Here is a 26,840-nt window from a genome sequence, read left to right on the forward strand (position 1 = left end):
TTCAGGAGTGGAGACGGAGAGAAGCCAGAAATAAGGCTGCGAATTCTCAGGGAGTGTGGGGAGGTATTCAAGAGTCAGACACAGACTGGCTTAGCCAACCTGTTCAAACTCTTCTGTCCTGAGATCTTACAAGGCGACAGAAGCAAATTGGAAAGAGTCACTGTGCCTTTCGGATCACTACTGAGAGCCCATGTCAGGTCGTATGAAGAACACTCAGAGAGGAGACCACATATTTGGGCTCTAGTCCAAGGAGCCCTGGTGGAGCAATGGCTACTAACTGAAGAGTTGGAGGTTCAAACCCATGTAGCCGCTCCATGGGAAAAGGACCTGGTGATCTGCTCTCATAAAGATTATAGCCTAGAAAACCCTATGGGGGTTCTACTCTATCACATGGGGTCACTATGAGTCAACAATCAACTTGACGGCACCCAACAACAACTACAGGTCCAAACTCCCTATGAGCTTTGCATTTCCTTATTTATACAATGGGATTAAAAATTACTGCCCATAAACTGTGCTATTGTAAAGATCAAAAGAGTTAATGAACATCAAAGCATTCTGTGCAGGACAACTATTTCAGCTCCCTGCCTTGGTACCTCCCACGTCTTTATGTCTCTGGGCTCCTCCAGCTGCCAAGAAGGAAAGCATGGAGAAAGCTCTCTCACATCCTCTCCTTTTGGTTCAGCAGTGTATTCTATAATCTCATGCTAGCTCTGCCAATGACTTGATTTTATTCATTCATGAAATGCTTCTTTAACATACCTGTCAGGTACTGAGGACACAGAGGGAAATAATAAATCCTCCCTGATCTCCATCTAACTGACTTCTGTGATTAACTCTCCATTGGTTCCAACCTCTGGTAGGAAAAAGGACTGTTATTTATTGAGTCCTAAAACCCCAGCAACTTAAAGTCTATTTTGGTGATCAGAGCTTGATGAGTTCTAGGTGTCATCCCTAGCGGATAAACCAGCTGATTAACCTGTGCTATTTTAGGGGGCACATACTAATGACCTTTTCCAAATTACAATAATGACCTAAATGCAATGTGTTTTTAGAATCAATAGATATTTATTGAGCACCTGCTGTATGCCTTGCACTATATTAATCCCCAGACCTGCAAAAGAAACATGAGACACAGTTCCTACCTTTGAGGGAGCCACAATTTAACTGAGGAGACAGACATAAATGAAGAAACAATTGGGGATCAGTGTGTGTCAGGACTTAGTCAGGTACCAAATGATGAGCCCAGAGGAAGGAGAGGTCAGACAGAATCAGAGAGGGATTCACAAAGTGCATGGGAGTTGAGTTAGTTCTATAGAATGGGAGGGATGGGGACAATGGTGAGAAAGGCAGGGAAGAACACTTTTTCCTGGGAAAGCAGTATACCTGGAAGCCTCAAAGAGGGAAGGAGTATGGTTTGTGTGTGAGTGTATGTGTGTGTGTGAGACAGAGAGATTGTGGGTGTGTGTGTGTGTGTGCAGAGAGATTTTGTGTGTGTGTGTGTTGTGTGTGTTAGACCACAGGGCAGGAAACCATCTTCACTGGAACACAGTTCTGTGCTAGCTCAGAATGGGGGTCAGGAGTTAAGCAAATGTAGAGGCAGAAAATAAAGGATCTTGGAATCTGGGCAGAAAAGTTTATATGCCAGTGTAGGTTCTTTACAGAAGAGTGGCATCAAGAAAGTGACAAGCTTCTAAGAGCACAACTATTTTCAGACAGAGTACTGATATTTAGTGCTCATTTGCAAGTGTGCAGCAGTAGCAATATCTAAAACCAGTCAACATCCATCATCTTTATTCCTTGATTCCAGAATAAAAACAAACAAAAAACTGTGCCCTACTTTGTACATATTATAGGACGCTTGAAGAACAAGAAGAATTTGACACTTACCCAGCAAGTGAAGTACAGATGTTGCCATGGCCTTTCCAAGAGCATTGGTGGCTGTGCACACATAGGTTCCTTCATTTTCAAGGGAAATGTTCTGCAACAACAGGGATCCATTGAAAAGCAAGGAAATATTGTCACTCAGAGATCCTCCTCTCTTCAACCAAGTTACATTGGGCTCAGGGACACCTTGAGAGCAAAAACAAATATGACAAAGGCAATTCCTTTAAGAATAAGGCCACAGAACCAAGTGACAAATAACTATTTAGCGTTTTGACCACAAGTCAGCAAACGTACTTAACCACAGATAATCGGAACAAATGGTTACTTCTATCTCTACAACTCCTCTGTGGCAGATGGGAGATCCTGTTAATGCAAAGGACTTTGAGCTCCTGAGCACCTGACTGGTTTAGATTTCTAAGTTAAGGAATAGGTGCCAAAGAGAGTAGGATCGTTCTACCCTGGGATTGGGAAAGAAATTTGAAGTTTGGCGGGAGAATGGTTGGAAAAGCTGGTGAGGCTAGGTACTGAGTGTGGACAGAGAAAGAGAAATTCCCAGCGGCAGGTTGTCACAAAGAAGCCTTGGAAAACAAAAAAATGTAATATGGAACTTTAAGTTGTTCACTGTGCATATGCAATGAAATATTCTTTCTTTGGGAAGAATATGACATCTCCAGGGAAATATATTTTGCTCATTAATGCTTTTGTAAGAGAAAATAATTACAGGGAACAAAAAGAAGTATTGAGGTTCAAGTCTGGGCCATCGTGGTGAGGCACAGGGGTGGTAAGCAATACTGCAGGAGGCTGGACACAGAAGGGAGTGTGAGGAACCCCATTTCATCCCCCAAATCTTGAGAGGTCTTAGCAGTTCACTGGGCTGTGAATTAGAAAATCAGAGGTATCGCATTTGGTTCTTAAGGGTGGCGCGGTCTCAGATGATGGCTGCGGTAGTGCTATGTAACTAGTTCTGAGGACACTCTCTCCTCCTGTGAAGCTTTGGCTAGAGAGAATGCGGAGGACATGGCATGGCTTTCTGACAAAAACGGGTGTCATCACTATTATCACAACATGTGCAATGCACCTTAACCAGAACCAGTGGCCGTCGAGTTGACTCTGACTCATGGTGACCCCATGTATGTCAGAGCAGAACTATGCTCCGTATGCTTCATAAAATTTTCAATGGTTGATTTTTCAGAAGTAGATCACCAGGCCTTTCTTACAAGGTACCTCGGGGTGGACTTGAACTTCCAATCTTTCAGTTAGCAGCTGAGCACATAAACCATTTGCACCACCCCAAGATCCCACAATGCACTTTACAGTAGGAAAAATTCATGCTCCGTATACACTGTGACATTTTGATTCTCACACTCATGCAATTTGGTAACTTTGTTCCTAGGCATCTTATACTTAAGGAGCCCTGGTGGTGCAGTGGTTAAAGCGCTCAGCTGCTAAAGGAAATGTCAATGGTTTGAACCCCCCAGATGCTCTGCAGGAGAAAGATGTGGCAGTTTGTTTCTGTAAAGATCACAGCCTTGGAAATCTTATGGGGCAGTTCTACTACCCTATAGGGTCACTATGAGTTGGACTTTGACTCAACAGCAACGCGTTTGGTTTGGGGTATCTTATACTTTTTATTATTACAGGAAGCATGATCTTTAAAAATATACTTTGTGGTTGTTTACTGCTGGCACTTAGGAAAGCTATAATAAATACTTTCCTATTTATCTTGTATCCAGTCGTCTTACTGAACTTTATTATTTTGAACAGTTTTTTTCAATTGATTTTCTTGTTTTTTATTTTACGGTAAACAATCTGCACACAATGACAATTTTCTCTCTTTCTTTTCAATATTTATACCTCTGATTTCTTTTTCTTGTTTATTGTATTAACTAGGGTCCCTAGAACAATGTTGAATAATAACAGTGATGAGGGTATATTTCCATCCTTAATGGAAATGTTATTTCATCCTTAAGTATAATATTTTAGAAATCATTTTGAGCTTTGCAATATTTTCAGCTATTAAAAAAATCTTAGGCTAAATTCTGCATTTAGATTGTTTCGATGTTTCGTTATTATTCCTTTTATATTGCAAGATATCCATGACTGAGGTCCAAATTACCATTCATTTCTTTGTTGACAGTGGAATATTTTTCCCACAAAGATAGATCAGTGGGTAGGGCAAATCATGAATCCTTGAATGTCTAAAAACTTTTTCTCTTCTCCTTAGCAAGAAACAACAGATTAGGGGTTCACAGAACAGGAATGTTATAACTTCTTTTCATTTGCAACACCTTGTTCATGCTGCCTGTGCGGAATTGAATGCTTTGAAGAAGTCTGAGACAAGCCTCTATTTTTATTTTAAGTAATCAACAGTTGTTGTTGATTTACTTTTTCCCTTTCTGGATTCCTTTACAAGCCTTGCTGTGAGCTGAAACTTTCAAAAATTTTGCTGGTGGATCATCAGGAAATAGTATTATTTTCCCATTAATTTTGCCTGGAAAACTTTGGGGCTTTCAACCTGCAAACTATGTCTTTTTTTTTTTTTTTTTCCACTCAGTAAAGCTTCTATTTTTTTCTTTTTAATCTTTAAGTCTGTGTCTGCTCCCTCTGCCCTGCTCTCTTGTCCAGGAAGACCAGTTGGCTGATTGTTAGTCTTCCCGCCCATCTCCCGCCATTGGTTTTGGTTCTCTGTCATTTTCCTCCGCATTTTGGAAGAAATTCTCCAGCTTGTCCTCATGTCACTCATTTCATTTTACTTACCGAATACTTTGTTTTCTGCTTGTAATGATTTTATTTCTGTGGTTGAATATTCTTATTTTTTCTAGCTCTGGGGAAAGAACTGGTGAACTGCTTCCATGAAGATTATAGTCAAGAAAACCCTCTACTCTGTCACATGGGGTTGCTATGAGTCGAAATCTACTCAATGGCACCTAACAACACCACTGTTATTTCTGCCTCTCTCTCGTCCAGTTCTCTCTCTCTTTCTTTTCATCTCATCTTTCTAGATTTTATTGGTGACACAATGTAGATACTATCAAAAAAGAAGTTTTTTTTTTTAATACAGTGGCTGTTTTTCATGTGCCTCTTGAGTGCTAGTTCAGTGTTGTTGTTGTTTTTTTGCTGCAAAACCTCAGAGTTCTGACTCAGACCTCTGATAAGGAGAAATTCCTCCTGGCCTACGGCAGGTCTAGGCCAACATTCTCACTTCCAGGGGTGTTGATACTTGGTATCTTTTTCACACACTTTATTATTATTTTTCAAATGGTAACATTAGAAAGTGGAGCCCTGGTAGAGCAGTGGTTAAGAGCTCAGTTGAAAGGGCAAATCAGGCATCTTTATTTTCAACCTAAAGACCACAGGAGTGAATTTGTGGTTTCCTGAAGGCCTCTGACCATATTGCTCAGAAATGGAAAGAGTGAAGGCAAGGGGCTGTGTTAAATTATCCCCTGAGATCCCTTTCAGCTCTGAGATATGTGTGAGATACATCCTTTCATCCACTTATCCAACCTTTTATATATTTATTCAACCCAGATATATTATGTGCCTTCTAGGACCAACACTCTTTTCTAGCATTATTACTGCATTTATCTTGGGAATCCCCAGTAGACTGGGAGCCTATAGTACCTGGCAAGGAGCAGACACTAGATGAATACTTCTGAAGGCATGAATGAACTAGGAAATGAATCTACTAGAAGAAAATCATACTATATCCCAAAGATAAATCAGTGTGACTTTTTGGCTATTCTAGCCAAGGTTCTCTTCCAAATAGCAAAGATAATAAAATGCTGACAGTATGGTAAAAAAAAGAAAAGAAAAACTCATAAATTCAGACACTATTACTTCTTGAAAAGAATATAGATTCTTTTACTTTATATTCTTAATCTATGTTTATTTAGCAAAACGCTGCAGTAGTTCAAAATAAAATATCCTCCTTAAATATTTTGAGGAGAAAGTGCAAATAGTTTCAGAAGTCCCTTTAATTACTACACTAGCCTCTACAGCATATAAACAACTGAAAGAGAATTTAAATTGTTATTTATTACTTAAGGGAGATTTCCTTAAGATCTCTACTAAACTTCACCTAAAGACTGAATGTTTTTGAAAGTAAATTATTAGGGTTGAAAACTTTACAATTCAGGGATCTTTATTAATTGAGAATTACACTTTCACAATTAGTTGCTTTTATAGTCTCACTGCAAGTGAGAGACCCTAAAGCATTTCAGGTGTGTTAGCTTATTCGTTAGTTCTCCAAGGTAAAGAACACGTAAACAATAGTGTTGTCATTTCTAAACTGAAATGGCATTTACTAAAGGCCTTCAGTCAGATTAAACAAGCCAGGCGATATCTCAGGGAATAGACCTTTAGGCAGAGGAAACCCCATCCGGCTCAGCTCTGAAGCATGGCCCTGGGGACCATGAACCTGGTGTGAGCTCAGAGATGGAAATCAGGGGGTCCGTGACCTTTCCACTAACTCTGATGTGTAGCATTTCCATCAATGATGCTGTAATCAAGAAACCAAGGTGGTATCATCAGTAACTTGACTGTCACCAGTAGAAACCACAGATATTTTCATAAAAAAAAAAAAAAAATTGCAGGTAACAATTTTTACAGATATCTCAAAGTATCCTTCATGCCATATCTACTTCAAAATTATGGTAATTATTGGACCCAAAGCTAGAGGTTACTGTTCAATGTACTAGTAAAGAAGTACATATATTACTAGATGGCACATTTGGTTTGTTAATTATATATCCTTATTTTGATTACAAGTGGTTTCCTGTGTAATAGGATGCATTTTAGCTTCGCATTTAAAAACATTCTCGTAAGGTGTCCAAGGCACATTCCCCCTACTTTGGAGGAACATAAAAGAGCATTGTGGCTGCAGGGATGTGAGTTATTAGTATATAGATGACACGTGGAATCTTCAGAATGGATGAGCTCAATGATGAGAATGGATCACTCAGAGTGGATGAGTATAAGTAGAGAAGAGAAAATATCTGGGGACTGAGCCCAGGGGTACTTCAACTTAGAGATCAGGAACAAGAGGCACGACCAGCAAAGGAGGCTGAAAAGAAGGTGATATTGTAGGAAGAGAACCGAGAGACTTGTTTCTCAGAAGCCAAGAAGAAAGTATTTCAAGGAGAGAAGAAATAATTGTCAAACGTTATCATTGTCTAATGACCAAGTAAAGTCTGAGAATTGACCATTGAATGTGGCAATGCACAGACTTAGATGGTGGACCTGTTGGTAACCTTAATGTCAGTTTTGAAGGTGGAGTGATGTGGTCACAGCTTGGCTGCAGTGTATTCAAGAGAGAATTAAGGAAGAAGAAATTGGAGGCAGGAGTATGGACTAAGAAACTGGAGATTTTAAAGGTGTTTTGCTATAAATGGAAATTGAGGAATGAGGCAGTGGCTGGGGAGGGATGTGGAGTCAAGGGCAGGATATTTAAAGATGGTTTCACTCAACCGGTTTATTGCAAAGTCTCCCTAACTCACTTCTCTGTTTCCACCCTATCCCTCCTTCTTTCACTCTTTGATTTTCTACAATCTATTTTTATTTCTATTTTCAAAATGAGGACCCCTAGTGGGGTTAGTTTGAACCCACCCAGCAGCTCTGCAGAAGAAAAGACCCAGTGACCTCTCCCCATAAAGATTCAGCTTAGAAACCCTATGGGGCAGTTCTACTCTGTCACATGGAGTCATTAGGAGTCAGAATTGAGTTGATGGCACCTAAGAACAACAATATTGTCAAAATAGTAGCTAGAGTGTTTCTTCTGTACTGTAAGTCAGATTATGTCATTCCTCCACTCAATCCTCCAAAAGCTTCCTTCTCACTCCAAATGACCCTTTGTAGACTCAATTATTTTCTGCTTTGTGGAGGCCATGTGTTTTCATTAGTGGAAGCACGCTGAATCACTGAGTGTTGCTGAATTTTTGGTTGGTAGTATGGGTTTTGTTTTTTGACCCCTCCAAAAAAAAAAAAAAAATTTTTTTTTTTAACAATCCTATCTTCCAAGTCCCAAGGGACATATGTTGTCTCATTAATTCTATCCCGGACACCCCCTAGTGTCCAGAGAAACATAAGGTCTCCCAAGGGAAAATTTTCAAAATTTCTCTTTCTAATGCCCAAAATGCACACGCCTCATACAACTCCCTGTTTTTGTAGCACACTCTTGTTTTTTTGCTTTTGAAAAATCATAAAGGCTCCTGCCTTCCAGCAGCATGCACTGTCAGGGAAAGCAGCTTCCCAATGAACCTGAGAGGCAGAAAAAGTAGGTGGGCAACTGTATATCCCAACAGTCATGAAAGGGTTATATAAAAAACAAAGGGCTTCTGATGGTTTGCAAGGCCCTGCATGAGCTGTTTCCTCCCCACTACCTCAAAATACAGAAAAAAACAGAGCTAAAAACCAGAGAGAGGCAGACTCTTGAGAAAATCATTAAGTTCCTGCATCCAGATGTGTCCAATGTTAGCTGCACCCTAGGACTTTTCAGTTTCATGAGCCAATAATTTCTCCATTCTTCTTCAGCCAGTTTGAGATGGCCCTCTGTCCCTTGTAACCATGGAAGTCTGGAAAAAAACAGGTATGAAAACAACCCAAATGGCCAAATGGTCACACCAGCACGAGCTTCTCAGAAAAAACTGACCTAACTGTGCTCCAAAGGAAAATGTCAGAAATAGGAAGTTTGAAACGAAGAGGGTGGGACCACACCAAAGTATGGGCCAAGTGTTTCCTTCTCACTCCACACATTGTCCTGGGGTGACTCCATCTATTTGAGAAAAACAATGATAATTCCTATGTGGAAAATACCCACGTCTGCCTGTCTGATCTTACCCTCTTCCTCGAGTTCAATACTAAAGCATCTCCTGGACATCTCTCATCACCATGTCCCACAGTACTGCAAACTCAGGAAGTCCCAAACTGCCCTCCATCTCTCTTTCCTCTTAACTCTGTATGCTTGTTCCACATCATCAGCGCACCTCCCCAGCTATGCAAGTGCCCCAGCTGGGAGCCTCGGAGCCATTTCTGGCTCTCCCCTTCTTTTCATCCTTCTTGTCTAATTTGCTAGGAAGTTATTAAAAAATCATTTCTAACTTAGAAATCTCTTAGCTTGGTCTCTGCCATTTTTATGGACACCGTTGTAGCTTACCACCACCTGTCTCAGTTTGACACCACTTCTGAAAATTAGCCAGTGAAAATCCCATGGATCACAACAGAACATTGTCTAATATAGTGCTGGGAGACGAATCCCCTAGGTTGGAAGGCACTCAGAATACAAATAGCCACAACAATGGACTCAAACATACCAATGATCATGAAGACGGCATGAGATAGGGCAATATTTTGTTCTGTTGTACATGGGGTGACCATGAGTCTCAGCTGACTCAATGACAGCTGTAGCTTAGAGCCATAGTTCTTGCCTTAATTACTGAAACAACCTTTTACCAGGCTATCCTTTTTTACTTTTTTCAATAACATTTTATTTATTTTTGGTGACAATATATACAACCAAACATGCATCCATTCACAATTTCTACACGAACAGTTCAATAACATTGTTTACATACTTCACATTGTACCACCGTTCTATCTCTACCCATATTGTTTCATTACCATTAATTTAGGCTATCTGTGCCTTAAAGGGTTCATCTGTGCTTTAGATTAACTGCTGTTGGATAATTCTTTATAAGTGTGCTATGCACAGGCTAACATTCTTTATTAATTGGGCTAGACTGTTGTTTAGTTTAACTATGTCCTCATGGGATAGTTTCAGTTCAGAGTTTAAAAGTTATTTCAGGGCATTAGATTCGGGGTTCTCCCAGTCTCAATGTATCCAATAAGTCTGGTTTCCATATGGGTTTGCAGTTCTGTTCCACACTTTTCCTCCTTTTGATTAAGATCCCTCTGTTGGGTCCTTGATCAAAACATTCACCAATGGTAGCTGGGCACCATCCATTTCTTCTGGTTTCATGGTAATGGAGGTGGTAGTTTTTGGAGGCAATTAAACCTGCAGACCATTTCCCTCTCTGTTTCCTGGCCTCACTTCTTGATCCTTCTGCCATAGCCCTCACACTCTTTCCCTACAGTCAATTTACTGTTCTGCCTCTGCTGCTTCTCTGTCTTTGCTTATACTCTCTACTGTCTGGAATGTTCTTACCTTCTCAGTATAGCACACTCCCCTCTTAATGGCCTTGTTCACATTTCCTGGGAAGCCCTTTCATACCTCTGAGTTAGTCATATACTCCTCCTGGTTTCTGACATGCTTTATTTATACTGACACTATCACACTTATGACATTATGACATGGTCAGTCTTGCACTGTGTCTTTCTGGGAGTTCCTTGTTGTCTGTGCTTGGCATATAGGAGGCGTTTCATAAGAGTTTGTTGAGTTGAAAGTGTTTGTGGCTCTAGGGAGGATTTGCCTTTGGCACTGTTGCTGGTCGTGGGGGCTCACCAGTCCTGAAGGCCTTGTGAAATGTATTTTGCTACATTTGTACCCTTGGCGGGCTGATATATTGTGATGCATCAAAATGAGACCCTGAGGAGAGGGATGCATATTTTAACTCAGGTGCAGCAGGGTCTCCATTCCTGCCGTGCTGCCCTGCTCTAACTGGCTTCTCCTGGCTCAGGGACATACCTCCAAATCCTTCCTCAGCTCAGCTAACTGGAAGTCTGAGCCATTCCACAAGGGCGATGAGCTCCCCTGTTAGGGTGCCCCAGCAGACAAGCCCCACTTCAGAAGTTCTAAAACACAGAGCTGGACTGGCAAGGATAGCGGTATGGATGCTGCACTCTGGAAGCTGGTCCTCGTCTCTGCAGAAACTACTGCTCAGCAGCATCAAAAGAGGACTCCCCAAAGGGATTTTTTTTATGAGCCCATTTTAGCAACTGGCTATGCAGATTCCCTTTTGCTTCCTAGTTTCTTTAATTCCCTCGTGCCTCTGTTTACATCATTAGGTGCTAGTTGTTGTTGTTAACTAATGTCAAGTTGGCCTCTAACTCAAGGTGACCCATGCACAATGAGCAGAATGCTTCTCAGTCCTGTTCTATCCCGGTTGTGGAGTGGACCATTGTGATCCATAGGGTTTTCACAGGCTGACTTTCAGAAGTAGATTGCCTGGTATTTCTTCCCAGTCCATCTTAGTCTGCAAGCTCCTGCTGAAACCTGTTCAGCATTATAGCCACACGCAAGCTTCCACTGACAGATGGGTGGTGGCTGCCCATTAGATGTAAGGGACAATATAAGTCCTTCCCAGACCCTCCACAACCTTCTACACTTTAAAGTAATCAAGAATTCATCTATTCAGTGAATAATTTTTTGATGTGTTGTTGGATTCTATTGGCTAGAATTTTGTTGAGGATTTTTGCATCAATGTTCATGAGGGATATAGGTCTATAATTTTCTTTTTTTGTAATGTCTTTACCTGGTTTTGGTATCAGGGAGATGGTGGCTTCATAGAATGAGTTGGGTAGTATTCTGTCATTTTCTATGCTTTGGAATACCTTTGGTAGTAGTGGTGTTAACTCTTCTCTGAAGGTTTGGTAGAACTCTGCAGTGAAGCCATCCGGGTCGGGACTTTTTTTTGTTGGGAGTTTTTTGATTACCGTTTCAATCTCTTTTTTTTGTTATGGGTCTATTTAGTTGTTCTACTTCTGAATGTGTTAGTTTAGGTAGGTAGTGTTTTTCCAGGAATTCATCCATTTCTTCTAGGTTTTCAAATTTGTTAGAGTACAATTTTTCATAATAATCTGAAATGATTCTTTTAATTTCATTTGGGTCTGTTGTCATGTAGTCCTTCTCATTTCTTATTCGGGTTATTTGTTTCCTTTCCTGTATTTCTTTAGTCAGTCTAGCCAATGGTTTATCAATTTTGTTAATTTTTTCAAAGAACCAGCTTTTGGCTTTGTTAATTCTTTCGATTGTTTTTCTGTTCCCTAATTCATTTAGTTCAGCTCTAATTTTTATTATTTGTTTTCTTCTGGTGCCTGATGGATTCTTTTGTTGCTCACTTTCTATTTGTTCAAGTTGTAGGGACAGTTCTCTGATTTTGGCTGTTTCTTCTTTTTGTATGTGTGCATTTATTGATATAAATTGGCCTCTGAGCACTGCTTTTGCTGTGTCCCAGAGGTTTTGATAGGAAGTATTTTCATTCTCGTTGCTTTCTAAGAATTTCCTTATTCCCTCTTTGATGTCTTCTATAACCCAGTCTTTTTTCAGGAGGGTATTGTTCATTTTCCAAGTATTTGATTTCTTTTCCCTAGTTTTTCTGTTATTGATCTCTAGTTTTATTGCCTTGTGGTCTGAGAAGATGCTTTGTAATATTTTGATGTTTTGGACTCTGCAAAGGTTTGTTTTATGACCTAATATGTGGTCTATTCTAGAGAATGTTCCATGTGCGCTAGAAAAAAAAGTATATTTTGCAGCAGTTGGGTGGAGAGTTCTGTGTAAGTCAATGAGGTCAAGTTGGTTGATTGTTGTAATTAGATCTTCCCTGTCTCTGTTGAGCTTCTTACTGGATGTCCTGTCCTTCTCCGAAAGTGGTGTGTTGAAGTCTCCTACTATAATTGTGGAGGTATCTATCTCGCTTTTCAATTCTGTTAAAATTTGATTTATGTATCTTGCAGCTCTGTCATTGGGTGCGTAAATATTTAATATGGTTATGTCTTCCTGATCAATTGTCCCTTTTATCATTATATAGTGTCCTTCTTTATCCTTTGTGGTGGATTTAAGTCTAAAGTCTATTTTGTCAGAAATTAATATTGCTACTCCTCTTCTTTTTTGCTTATTGTTTGCTTGATATACTTTTTTCCATCCTTTGAGTTTTAGTTTGTTTGTGTCTCTAAGTCTAAGGTGTGTCTCTTGTAGGCAGCATATAGATGGATCGTGTTTCTTTATCCAGTCTGTGACTCTCTGTCTCTTTATTGGTGCATTTAGTCCATTTACATTCAGGGTAATTATAGATAAATAAGTTTTTAGTGCTGTCATTTTGATGCCTTTTTATGTGTGTTGTTGACAATTTCATTTTTCCACATACTTTTTTGTGCTGAGGCGTTTTTCTTAGTAAATTGTGAGATCCTCATTTTCATAGTGCTTGACTTTATGTTAGTTGAGTCATTACGTTTTTCTTGGTTTTTATCTTGAGTTATAGAGTTGTTATACCTTTTTGTGGTTACCTTATTATTTACCCCTATTTTTCTAAGTAAAAACCTAACTTGTATTGTTCTCTATCGCCTTGTATCACTCTCCATATGGCAGTTCAATGCCTCCTGTATTTAGTCCCTCTTTTTGATTATTGTGATCTTTTACCTATTGACTTCCATGATTCCCTGTTATGTGTATTTTTTTTTTAATTAATCTTAATTTGTTTGTTTTTGTGATTTCCCTATTTGAGTTGATATCAGGACGATCTGTTTTGTGACCTTGTGTTGTGCTGATATCTGATATTATTGGTTCTCTGACCAAACAATATCCTTTAGTATTTCTTGTAGCTTTGGTTTGGTTTTTGCAAATTCTCTAAACTTGTGTTTGTCTGTAAATATCTTAATTTCGCCTTCATATTTCAGAGAGAGTTTTGCTGGATATATGATCCTTGGCTGGCAGTTTTTCTCCTTCAGTGTTCTGTATATGTCGTCCTATTCCCTTCTTGCCTGCATGGTTTCTGCTGAGTAGTCAGAACATATTCTTATTGATTCTCCCTTGAAGGAAACCTTTCTTTTCTCCCTGGCTGCTTTCAAAATTTTCTGTTTATCTTTGGTTTTGGTGAGTTTGATGATAATATGTCTTGGTGTTTTTCTTTTTGGATCAATCTTAAATGGGGTTCGATGAGCATCTTGGATAGCTATCCCTTCGTCTTTCATGATGTCAGGGAAGTTTTGTGTCAGGAGTTCTTCAACTATTTTCTCTGTGTTTTCTGTCCCCCCTCCCTGTTCTGGGACTCCAGTCACCCGCAGGTTATCCTTCTTGATAGAGTCCCACATAATTCTTAGGGTTTCTTCATTTTTTTTAATTCTTTTATCTGATTTTTTTCCAGCTATGTTGGTGTTGATTCCCTGGTCCTCCAGATGTCCCAGTCTGCATTCTAATTGCTCGAGTCTGCTCCTCTGACTTCCTAGTGCGTTGTCTAATTCTGTTATTTTATTGTTAATCTTTTGGATTTCTACATGTTGTCTCTCTATGGATTCTTGAAACTTATTAATTTTTCCACTATGTTCTTGAATAATCTTTTTGAGTTCTTCAACAGTTTTATCAGTGTGTTCCTTGGCTTTTTCTGCAGTTATCCTAATTTCATTTGTGATATCATTAAGCATTCTGTAAATTAGTTTTTTATATTCTGTATCTGATAATTCCAAGATTGTATCTTCATTTGGGAAAGATTTTGATTCTTTTGTTTGGGGGGTTGGAGAAGCTGTCACGGTCTGCTTCTTTAAGTGGTTTGATATGGATTGTTGTCTCCGAGCCATCACTGGGAAACTAGTTTTTCCAGAAAATCCGCTAAAAAAAAAATGCAGTCAGATCCCTATCAGAGTTCTCCCTCTGGCTCAGGCTATCCAGATGTTAATGAAGCCGCCTGGGGAGGGTGGGGGAGGGAACAGAGAGATAGGAGAGTAGCACCTCAGAATATAGCCAGAGTTGCTTGTCTTGCTTGGAATGACTATTATATCTGAGATTGCTGCGGGCGCATCGCCTATGTGTGCTGGCTGTGTGGAGATTGCCCCCGGGGGGTCTGGCCCGCTGGAGTCACGGTCAGATCCTCCGCTTCCAGCCCCATGCCCAGCGTCAAGACTCCCCTACTGGGACGGTGCACTCTCGACTCCAAAATCAGTCGCTGCCTCCCGGTTACTTCTCCTCCCTCCAGCCGCGTGGCCGTGCCGCCCCCGGAGAACCAGTTGGGCCTCCTCCCGGGGTTAGTTCAGATGGGTGGAGCAGCTCCCCATGCTTGTGCCGTGACCGAGTGTCCCGGCTGGGACGCTGTTCCCCCGCTCCAATACCAGTCGCTGCCTCCCCGGGACTTCTCCTACCGGCTGCGTCCCACACTGCCCGCGCGACCCGGCTGGTCCCCTTCCCGGGGTTAGTTCAGGGGGGTGGAGCAACTCTCCGTATTTATGGCGTACCTGCGTCCAGTCCAAATCCCTGCGGGACGGTTCCCCGGCTCGGATGCTGCTCTTTCTGCTCCAAGACCAGTCACTGCCTCCCCGGGACTTCTCCTACCGGCTGCGTCCCACGCTGCCCGCGGAACCGGCTGGTCCCCCTCCCGGGGTTAGTTCAGGGGGGTGGAGCAGGTCTCTGTGCTTGTGCCGTACCTGACTGGTACGCTGGCTCCAGGCTCTGGAAACAATCGCTGCTTCCCCGTATTAGTTCGTTCTCCGTCTCTAAATCTGTGTTTGTTGTTCAGGGTTCGTAGATTGTTATGTATGTGATCGATTCACTTGTTTTTCCGTGTCTTTGTTGTAAGAGGGATCCGAGGTAGCGTCTGCCTAGTCCGCCATCTTGGCTCCGCCCCCTTCAGTGAATAATTTTTAAGTGCCACTGTGTACCAGCACTGTTCCAGGTGCTGCAACCATCAGCTTTGCTGGAACGCTAAACGTCAACTTCTCCCACCTTCGGGCTTCCAGAAAGAGTAAGGCGGACTCTCGAGAGTCCGTCTGTATCTCTGGCAATCTAAAAAGAACACACTCTAAGGGCCTCTGAGTTAGCACAAAGCCTGAGGCAAAAACAAACTAATATGCTCCTCTGGGCTGAGACATGGCACATTCACCTCTGGAGCTGCAGTACAGGGCCTCACACACAGTGAAGACTTGTTGAAGTCAATTGAATAGAATAAAACAAAGGTCAGAGAAGCTGTTTTGCTCTGTGTAACTCCAGACATCTTCTACAGATGGTGGAGCCTTTCCCTCCAGAACATCTTTGTCCGTTTACAGTTGCCGTCAGGTCGATTCCGATTCAAAGTGACCCCGCGTGTGTTACAGTAGAACTGTGCTCCATAGAGTTTTCAATGGCTGACTTTTTGGAAGTAGATTGCCAAGGCTTTCCTCCAAGGCACTTCTTGGTGGACTTGACTGCCAACCTTTGGGTTAGCGGCTGAGCATGTTAACCGTTTGCATCACCCGGGATTGGTAGGTTTAGACGTGTGCATTTGTAGGCGAGGTTGCATAGCAGAGGGAGAAGAATTTGGAGTTTCTCTGTTGATCCAGGAGAGTAGAGGGTGAGGAGAAGAAGGTGAGGGTGAGGGAGGACAGGAAGCAGAGAGAGCTAGGTGATGGGACACGTTTGCCATGGCCCCCGAATATCCCCCATTGCTTAGTAAATTCACCAAATGCTTGGTATTAATGGATGTCTTGCTAGGGGTAGAAGCCAGTCAAGTAGCTGAATTCTACATCCTGGTTTACGTGGGGCAAAAGGGAGACCATACAGCCTGAGGCAGGAGCCAGAGGCAGAGGGACCAGGCCAGTATGAGCCCCTGAGAACTGTCAGAAGTCACGGTGGAGACTTTGTGATTTGCTGACTCTGAACTGACAGGGGTCAGGGACAATTACACTCAAATCTAAACCTCTGGAAGCCTGGGTATGACACTGAGGCTACACAGATAGTGATATTCTATAGACACAAAGAATTCCAGAAAACAAAACAAAACTTGGGCATGTTTTTAGGTGTAGAAGGAGAAACAAAAGTCTCCAATGCTAAGGAAAGAAGCTGACCCTGAGATTCTAGAAGCAACTAGAAGCACCATTGCGCATGTGAACATTTTCAAAAAACAGGACAGGCCAGAAGAAATTCAGACAGGGTTCTTCATACCACTGCTCTTTATGGCCTTTCAAAACTACAAATGTTTGCTCTGTTGAAACAGCCATAAAATGTCAGAAATAGTTTAAACTTATTTATCTAACCTCAAAGACAGGCCATTTCCCCCAAGACTTTCAGCTCTGAAAAATTCAATGTTCTGTTTCCACAGTGCTGAAATTGTTTTTGGAAGGCAAATGTTGTGGAAAAAATTTCAGATCTGGAGGGACTGTGAAACGTGTGTTGCAAAAAGTCTGTTCCTCAGGGGTGTCTTTAAGATATCACTGGATAAGAACTTCCTTCATCCTTGAAAGACCTACGCTGTAAATATTTCCACGCTGTAAAATCCTTGGCCTACTCAGATGGCTCGAAAATGCTGGATCTTTGTATAAATATATGAGATACATCATACCTACATGTTCATTTGTTTGTTTCCTCCAGCTACCCACAAAATATTCTGCATTTTTTTTTTCATCTACAGCATCTTAAGGTTTAAGCTAGCATTGGTTACCTCCAGGGAATATGAAGAAATGATGTTGCCCATTTGTAAGATAAGAGACAAATTGAACACAGTGCAGGCAAACTGCAAAGGGAGTCATCGCTAATAAATGACATAAATAAACAAGACTTCCCAGTTTCAGTGTCAGAGAAAATCTCTCAAAGCTGCTAGCACAAAGAATTTATTCTTCTCAACTGCAGGGCTAATGTGCTCAGTGTAGTAGATATAAGGGGTTTCCCCCTTTTGAGTGAGCTGTGTACCCTTTTATTCTTTTTAGCAATACATTACCTACACCTTCTGGGTTCAAGGGGACTATCCATTAATAATGCCATGTCTAGGTAGAGATGCAAGATGGTGGCGTAAGAAGCTGAATATTCCCCGCCCTCTCCCTTCCCAGCAAAAGCAGAAATAAAATAAAATAAAATACTGCCATGTCCAGAACTGTCTCCAAAGTACAAGACTATTGCTTTTTTACCATGGACAGAATTATTCTGAACAGCTGCTGAAGTACTTTCTCTTTTCCAGTAATATGGTGTTAACAGATTGGCATAATCAGGTCCTCAACAATTTGATCTGAGGACTTAGAAATAACCTGGGTCTTAGCATCCATCCCCCAAGTCCATAATCAAGTCTTTCCCCAACGGCTTTTAAAATGTGTTCCTTCTAGTATGGAGGAAGGGTGTCAGCAAGTCCCCTTCCTGGTGTGGTCAGTCATCTCAGACTTCCAGGTACCCTGGGACTTCTGCTTTGCTTGCTACTGGGCAGTTCTCTTTAACTCCTCCCGTTGCAGCTCATGAGTGCTGCACAGTTCACGACAGGACACTGTTCTCCAGGGTTTCATTTACAGGCTAGAAAGGACCCATGCAAGTTACTCCACACATTATCTCAAAACCAGAAATCTCCAGTGGTTCCTTGAAGAATAAGACTCAAGGTCAAGAGCTGATGCAATTAAGCACAATGATACAAGCTGGAGCTATAAAAGTAGTGTAAACCACTGATTATAGTGCAGAGGACAGGGAGAACTCCTAAACAATAGCTCAGAATGGGAGAACTTTGGACATTCTTGAGGACCTTCTTGATAAACAACAATTTTGGTAATCTATTATTCTAACATTGGGCATTGTCATAGATCGAATTGTGTCCCCCTAAAATATCTGTCAACTTGGCTAGGTCATGATTCCCAGTATTGTATGATTGTCTACCATTTTGTCATCTGATGTGATTTCCCTATGTGTTGTAAATCCTATCACTATGATGTAATGGGATGGATTAGTGGCATTTATATTGATGAGATCTACAAGATTAGATCATTCTTAAGCCAATCTCTTGTGAAATATAAAAGAGAAAAGTAAGGAGAGAGACATGGGACCTCATACAACCAAGAAAGCAGTGCCGGGAGCAGAGCACATTCTTTGGACCTGAGGTTCCTGCACTGAGATGCTTCCAGACCAAGGGAAGACTGATGACAAGAGCCTTCCTCCAGAGCCAACAGAGAGAGAAAGCCTTCCCCTGGAGTCAGCGTCCTGAATTCAGACTTCTAGCCTACTGGACTGTGAAAGAATACACTTCTCTTTGTTAAAGCCATCCACTCGTGATATATCTGTTATAGCAGCACTAGATGACCAGGACAGGTGTGGGTGAACAAATAGCTATTAGGCTTTTCTTAAAAGCTATAGTTAAAAATACAGCTTATATGGAGGGTAGGAACCACAATCTTCTGGTAGATTCCACTGCAGTCACCACCAAACCCTGGAGAACTCCCTATGGGCTGCTGTAAGTGGAGCTCTTGGGTCACATCAAGGCTGGGCTGACTCCTTAGGGCTCCCTTTGCTCTTCCTCAAGGCCTTGACCCCTCTTTGGTTCTAAGCTGCCCTGCTTACTCTATTCCTTGGGATTTCTTTCTCCTCAGGAATGGTTGGGGGTTAGATTCAGTTTTCCTAGCTCCATAGCCTTTGCTATTCTTGGAGAAAAAAAGCACAAAGGCCATTTCAATGTATGGAGACTACTTCCAACAACAGCTTATCCCCTGGCCCCATGAACCTCACTGTTGTCCAAACATACCACACTGTGTATAACTCTTAAGATTTTCTATGTGTTGTTCTCTCCACTTGGGATTATTTGCTATTCTCTTTTTCCATCTGTAACATTTCTACTTATTCTTAAAGATGCATCTCAAACACCTCCTTGACCCTTCAGACATTGTTAGCAGATTCCTCTTCTGTGGAACTTAGAACACTGAGTTATCACTTGTTGACATGACTGATTCCACCTCCACAATGAGCCCAGGGTATGGACCTGGTTTACTTTGGTTACCCACTGATTCTTGAAGAAAAGTCTTTATTTTGAGATAACACTTGGGATAATTTCCAGGGGTTTCTTTGGGCCCATGTACTGGTTAAAGCAGTGGTTCTAAATCTTGGCTTCATATTAAAATTATCTGGGGAGCTTTAACAAACCCAATTCTTAGGCCATACTCCAGATCAATTAAATCAGAATCTCTGGATGGGAATGGGGTGGTGTGGGACCCAGGCCCAAACTGACATTATCCATAATAAAATGATCTTAGTATATTATGTATCAGTCATGAAAACGAACATATGTGTGTTGAATTACCAAATAAATTGCTAGGGGAATGCATGAATGAAAAGAAAAAAGTCAGGGGTACACACAAGTTGGAATACTACTTGTTTTTAGCTGCTGCCAAGTTGGCTCCAATCATGGCAACTTTATGTATAACTGAACAAAATGTTGCCCTGTCCTGTGCCATCTTCATGATTGTTGGTATGTTTGAGTATGTTGTTGTGGCCACTGTGTCAATCGATCTCATGAAAGTTTCCCTAGTTTTTGCTGATTCTCTACCAACCATGATGTCCTTTTCTAGCGATTGGGCTTTCCTGATGACGTGTCCAAAGTAAGCAAGCCAAATTCTCATCATTCTTGCTTCTAAGGAACATTCTGGTTGTATTTCTTCTAAGACCGATTTATTTGTTCTTTTGGCAGTCCACAGTGTATTCAATATTCTTTGTCAACATCACAGTTCGAATGTATCAATTCCTCTTCTGTCTTCCTTTTTCTTTGTCCGAATTTTGTGTGCTCATCAGGTGATTGAAAAGACCATGGCTTGGGATGTTACTAAAGTTGTTAGAATTCTACACAGGACCGATGGTGATATTCCCACAATGAGTGTTTTTCTTCTATCCGTATATCCTGAATGCTTTTTTTAGAATGTACTAAGAAGTCTTTGGACTATTCTATTTCTGGAAGATGAATTCCAACAAAATTTTCCCTCCCTCAGTCCTCTCCCGCATGCGGGTAGGTTCTTTGGGCCCCCTTCCTTCTTTGAAAGACACAGGTAGGGCAGAGGAATGGGAGTAAACTAATGTGTCAGTCAAGGGCTTTCTGTGTATGGTTCCACGTGCTTTACACAGTAGATGCTCTTCCATCCTCTACAGCTTCCCTGCGTTCTCGACCACTACCTGGGAGTCTCACTGCACACAGGACTAAAAGAAGAGACTCCTGGGGGCTGGAAAGCAAGTGAGAGTCTTTCCTAAGATATAAATCAACGCAATTGATGTGAGGTGTTTGCAACCCTTGGATTTTACTGCCTTTTTGTAAGCTCAAATTTTCAGTACATAAAATTAACCATTTTAAACTATAATCCAGTGGCACTTAGTATATTCCTAATATTGTGTAACCACCAAGTCTATCTAGTTCCAAAACATTTTCATCACTCCAAAAGAAGATTCCATATTCCTCGAGCAGTCACTTCCCTACCCCTCCTCACCCTGCTCTAGCAACCACCAAACTTCTGCTTTCCATTTCTATGGATTTACCTAGTCTGGATATTTCACATAAATGGAACCATACAAGATGTGGCCTTTTTGTGACTGACTTCTTTCACTTGGCATAATGTTTTCAAGGTTCATCCACATTGTGGCATGTATCAGTATTTCATTCCTTTCTATGGTTTTTTGCTGCTTTTAAAGAGAAGTCTCCCAATGGGTTGAACAGCAAATCTCCTACAAGTCTAGTAAACACAGGACTAGTCATCTGGCCCCTTCTCTGACAGCTTTCTGAGGAGCCAGGAGAACACAGGGCTGGGCAGGAAGCATCACTCAGAGACTCGTGAAATGGAAGGAACTTGTTTCTTTAAAAACCTGGGCTTCAGCAGATGGCTGAGGGAAGACCTGAGGTTGGACAGCAGAGAGACAGGTAACAGCCCCTGCCTCCTGGTAACACTGCAGGTTTGTAATGGACTATCTAGCATTATCGACTCTATGGCAGTGGTTTTGGTTTGGGTTAAGGAATCCTGGGCGATGCAAACGGTTAGCACACTTGGTTGCTAATCAAAAGGTTTGTCGATTAAGTCCACCCAGAGGTGCCTTGGAAGAAAGGCCTGGTGATCTACCTGAAAAAATCAGCCATTGAAAACCGTATGGAGCACAGTTCTACTCTTATACACATGAGTTGGAGTCAACTCAATGGCAACTGGGTTGTGGTTCAAGGTGTCTTAATATTGGAAAATGTGATAATGAAAAGACATACAGAGGTGAAACAAAACCAACCAAACCCAGTGCTGTCTAGTCGATTCCGACTCATAGCGACCCTATAGGACAGAGTAGAACTGCCCCAGAGAGTTTCCAAGGATTGCCTGGCGGATTCAATCTGCTGACCCTTTGGTTAGCAGCCGTGGCACTTAACCACTACGCCACCAGGGTTTCCACAGGGGTGAAAGCCATTCTAAATCTGAAATAAGATATCATTGTGGAAGTTCAATGTTATTTTCACAGCAGGACTCTTCCATAGGTTATACGCCCTACTCCAATGTTCCAACCAATGGTTTTCAAATATTATTTGTAGCAGGTCCAATTCTTAAAAAAAAAAAAATTGTATAAGGAAGTCCAATCCACAAAATCGAAAAACAGTGAGGTCTCTTACCTGAACTGTATGTTTGTGGGATAGGAGCGGGTGTGTGGTTGAACGGGAAGACTAGGGTCTCTGACAAGGTCCCACGGAATTTATCAGCAGTAAACCATTGGTTTAACCACTGGACTATTGATGGTGCATAGAAGAAAGATGCATGTTGATTTGGAGGACAGGGAACGAATGGACACACAATGTGAAATTACGTGATAAAAGTAGATGGGGCCTTACTATGGAATCTGTTGTTACCACGTGAAGGGATGAAAGTTTAGGTGGGGCTGGGTGTCTATGACATTTTCAGGACACAGAAGTGTATTGGTGGGACTGGTGACAGAGGTTGCATGTAGATATTTGGGAATGGAAGTGGTGTTGTTGATGACAGGACTGAACCACAACAGCTGTGGTCTGAATGCTTCAAGAGTTGATAGAACTCAGTACAAGCACACACACAAGCCCAAGCGTAAGATTTTTTGCAGTTAAGTCTCTAATATGACAGGTGACTGAATAGTCCCTTCCGTTTTTCATTTTGCATATCCAACTACCTCTTTCTAGATTTTCTTTTTACTTCTTGATTGTATAAACCCATTGCTGTCGGGTTGATTCCAACTCATAGCGACCCTATAGGACAGAGCAGAACTGCCACCTAGGATTACCAAGGAGCAGCTGGTGGATTTGAACTGCTGACCTTTTGGTTAGCAGCCCAACACTTAACCACTGTGCCACTAGGGCTCCTCTTGATTGTATAGAGACCCGTATTTTCTCCCAATGGGAAACGGAGACTGATAAAAATGAGAAGAAAATCATCTCTCAACGAGCATTCAGAATAGAGGTTCAGTGGGTCTTCAGAGAATAAATGAGTCTTTTTAATTTTCTAAATCAATAATCCAAATACAAAGTATATCAAGGGTTAAGGTGAGGGACCGGGTAGTCATTAAAAGACAGTGCACGATTTGACATGTTCTGTTCTCAATGCTGCAGTGATGGTGATGGTGGAAGCAGGTGTCAAGATGGAGCCTCCATCTGAATGAACACATGGACAAACCTTTGGCTGGATACACTCTGGTGGCCTACAGGCTGGCAAGAGGTCTGCCTCTCAGTGTCCTCTGCCTGAATCCTAGTTCTTACACCAGGGAACAGTTCTCCAGGTGAGGTTGGGCCCTGGCCTGAAGCCCATGCCTGAGCCTCTGACACACTGTCCCAAACTGTGGCAGTTCCTAGATCATACCTCAAAATTCTGCCTTGACACATTTCTCTCTGGCTAGATCTCCTTGCACCCATTTTATTCTCCCAAGCCAGGAGTCTCCTTCTCTGTCCAATTCCTTTGAACTCACACAGACTTGGATTTCAATCTTAACTCACACACTCATTAGGTAAATAACCAAAGGGGAAATTGTATGTATATGAGCCTGTTTCCTCATCATCAAAACAAAGACAATAATAACATCCAACTCTCAGGCTGTTCAAGTTGACACACACTAGGTGCTTAAGTTACTATTTTTGATAACGAGTTCTGACAGACTTTCAATGTGTTCCTGAGATGTTGCCTTTCATACTCTCCTTAGCTCTTTTCAATATAGCTTCTCTCCATGCTTGACTTAGCCTCTAATGTGCCAACGCCTCAACTCTAAACCAGGGACAGTTGTGTCCCAGCTCCTCAATTAATGATGTATCCACTGCTAAGTATGCCAAATCTGCCTGCTCTCTCTTCTGGATAAATTAAAATATCTTAGTGAATGACAGGTTTTAGGCTCCATGACCTCTGATACGACTTGGTTGAGTTCAAGCTATACTTTTCTGCAGCTTCTTTCCCCTCTAATTTTTCAGTCCTACTGTAAGCAGAATATTCTTTCTAAAACAAAGATTGGCCTATACCATTACCTGGCTTACATGCTGCCACCACTTCTTCCCGCTGCCAGTAAAATGAAGCGCAAGAGTTTTAGCATGACATGAAAAGCCCTTCATAATCTGGTCCCAGCTTATAGTTCAAACCCACCTCTTCCCACTCCAGTTCACACCTTCCACTTCAGGTCATACAGATAAGCTTGTGGTTTTGCAAATAAACTAGGGCTTCTCACCTCTCTATGCCATTGCACATACCTGGCTTCTTTTGCTTCAGGTGCCTTTCCTTTTTGTTACAAGTGGTGTGGTTGAAATATCATCTCTTTCGTAAACCTTCTCTAACTCTTTAGTAGCCCTAACTAACTAGTCTCTCCTCTGTGTCTGTTGTACTTTGTAAGCCCTTCTATTTTTTTTTTTTGCATTTGTGACATATCAGTTTCCTTGTCTGTAAAGCTGTAGGAATGAGGTCTAATTCACCTCCATACACTAAGAAACTAGCCTGGGCTTAGTGGGTGCTTAGTGAATGTTTGTGGAATGGATGGAAACATTGATGGAATTCCCAAACATCTACGATCAATTGTTTGACTGGATATAGGGTTACGGGAGGAGGATTTCTGTACCATAGACAGAAGTAGGGAAAACAAGGACAGGTTTTTTGAGTGAGAGTTTTTAAATATACTTCAATTTTCTTTTCAGCTATCTCAAGGACTGTATATAATTTAAAAAGAGATAAATATAGAAGAGGGAACATACGTCAAAAACCATAAATTGAGAAAAAAATGAATTACCTTTACTTTAGAATATGGTCAAAGCATCAAGTGTTCACTTTATAAAACAGGGGTAGGGAGATAATCTTCAGGTTTTCTTTTTAAGCTTTCTGAAAATTACATGCAAAATTTTGTGGGTAAATACATTTCTCTGGAGGGAAAGTTAATTTTCTTTTTTTTTAATCAAAGCGTTTTGGGACTTAAAAATACTTGAAACCCTTACCATAAAATTACACCCAGTTCTATATAACATAAACCTATAACTGATGGGTGAAAGTGTCAGAGAGATGAGACTATGTTTCAGAATCTAACCACATAATCAAGCTCAACCACAAATATTTCCTAAAGATCTTCCCCTGAAAGGGAAATCCTAAAAACCAGTGAAGAAAGCTAATAATTTGGTGGTGGTTGTTGTTAGGGGCTGTTGAGTCAGTTCTGACTCATCACAACCCTAGGTAAAACAGAACGAAACACTGCTGGCTCCTGGACCATCCCCACGATCATTGCTGTGTTTGAGCCCACTGTTGCAGCCACTGTGTCAATCCATCTTGTTGAGGGTCTTCCTTTTTTCCCTGATCCTCTACTTTACCAAGCATGACGTCCTTCTCCAGAGACTGGTTTCTCCTGATAACATGTCCAAAGTACGTGAGATGAAGTCTCACCATCCTTGCTTCTAAGAAGCATTTTGGTTGTACTTCTTCCAAGATAGGCTTCTTTGTTCTTCTGGCAATCCATGGTATATTCAATATTCTTCACAAACATCATAATTCAAAGACATCAATTCTTCTTTGGTCTTCTTTATTCATGTCCAGATTTCACATTCATATGAGGCAATTGAAAATACCATGGCTTTTTTTTTGGGTCAGGTGCACCTTTAGTCTTCAAAGCAACACCTTTGCTTTTTAACACTTTAAAGAGGTCTTCTGCAGCTGATTTGCCCAAGGCAATAGATCGTTTGATTTCTTGGGTGCTGCTTCCATGGTCATGGATTATGGATCCAAGTTAAGTGAAATCTTTGACAGCTTCAATCTTTCTCTGTTTATCATGATGTTGCTTATAGGTCCAGTTGTGAGGATTTTTGTTTTATGTTGACATGTAATTCATACTGAAGGTTGTGGTCTCTGATCTTCATCAGTAAGTGCTTCAAGTCCTCTTAGCTTTCAGCAAGCAAGGTTGTGTCATCTGCATATCGCAGGTTGTTAAGGAGTCTTCCTCTAATCCTGATGCCATGTTCTTCTTCACATAGTCCAGCTTTTCAGATTATTTGTTCAGCATACAGATTAAATAAGTATGGTGAAAGGATATAACCCTGACACACACCTTTTCTGATTTCAGTATCCCCTTGTTCTGTTTGAACAACTGCCTGTTGGTCTATGTGCAGGTTCTGCATGAGCACAATGAAGTGTTTTGGAATTTCCAGTCTTCACAATAATTTGTTATGATCCACGCAGTCAAACGTCTCTGCATAGTCAATAAAACACAGATAAACATCTTTCTGGTATTCTCTGCTTTCAGTCAAGATTCATCTGACATCAGCAATGACATCCCATGTTCCACACCCTCTTCTGAATCCAGCTTGAATTTCTGGCAGTTCCCTGTTGATGTACTGCTGTAACCGTGTCTGAATTATCTTCAGCAAAATTTTACTTGCATGTGATATTAATGATATTGTTTGATAATTTCCTCATTCTCTCGGCTCACTTTTCTCAGGAATGGGCACAAACACGGATCTCTTCTAGTCAGTTGGCCAGGTAGCTGTCTTCCAAAATTCTTGGCAGAGATGAATGAACATTTCCAGCACTGCATCCATTTGCTGAAACAGCTCAGTTGGTATTCTGCCAATTCCTGGAGCTATGCTTTTCGCCAATGCCTTCAGTGCAGCTTGGCCTTCTTCCTTCAGTACCATCGGTTCTTGGTCATATGCTATCTCATGAACCAGTTGAATGTTTACTAATTCCTTTTGGTATAGTGACTCTGTGTGTTCCTTCCATCTTCTTTTGATGCTTCCTGTGTCATTCAATATCTTGCCCATAGAAATTTCAATATTGCAACTTGAGGTCTGAAGTTTTTCTTCAGTTCTTTCAGCTTGAGAAATGCCTATAGCATTCTTCCTTTTTGGTTTTCTAACTCCAGGTTTTTACACATT

General features: G+C 41.3%; 1 protein-coding gene across 2 annotated transcripts in view; it reads right to left on the minus strand.

The window, feature by feature from the left end:
* ADAMTSL3 (ADAMTS like 3) overlaps positions 1–26,840 on the minus strand; it is a 419,630-nt gene that overhangs the window by 25,804 nt on the left and 366,986 nt on the right. For both annotated transcript variants that reach the window (XM_049906188.1, XM_049852500.1), the window contains exon 24: positions 1,891–2,073. In XM_049906188.1, the coding sequence (XP_049762145.1) occupies positions 1,891–2,073 (183 nt within the window). The remainder of the gene's footprint in view (positions 1–1,890; positions 2,074–26,840) is intronic.

The sequence above is a fragment of the Elephas maximus genome, chromosome 13 (genome assembly GCF_024166365.1).
Source record: "Elephas maximus indicus isolate mEleMax1 chromosome 13, mEleMax1 primary haplotype, whole genome shotgun sequence".
Lineage (NCBI taxonomy): Eukaryota > Metazoa > Chordata > Mammalia > Proboscidea > Elephantidae > Elephas > Elephas maximus.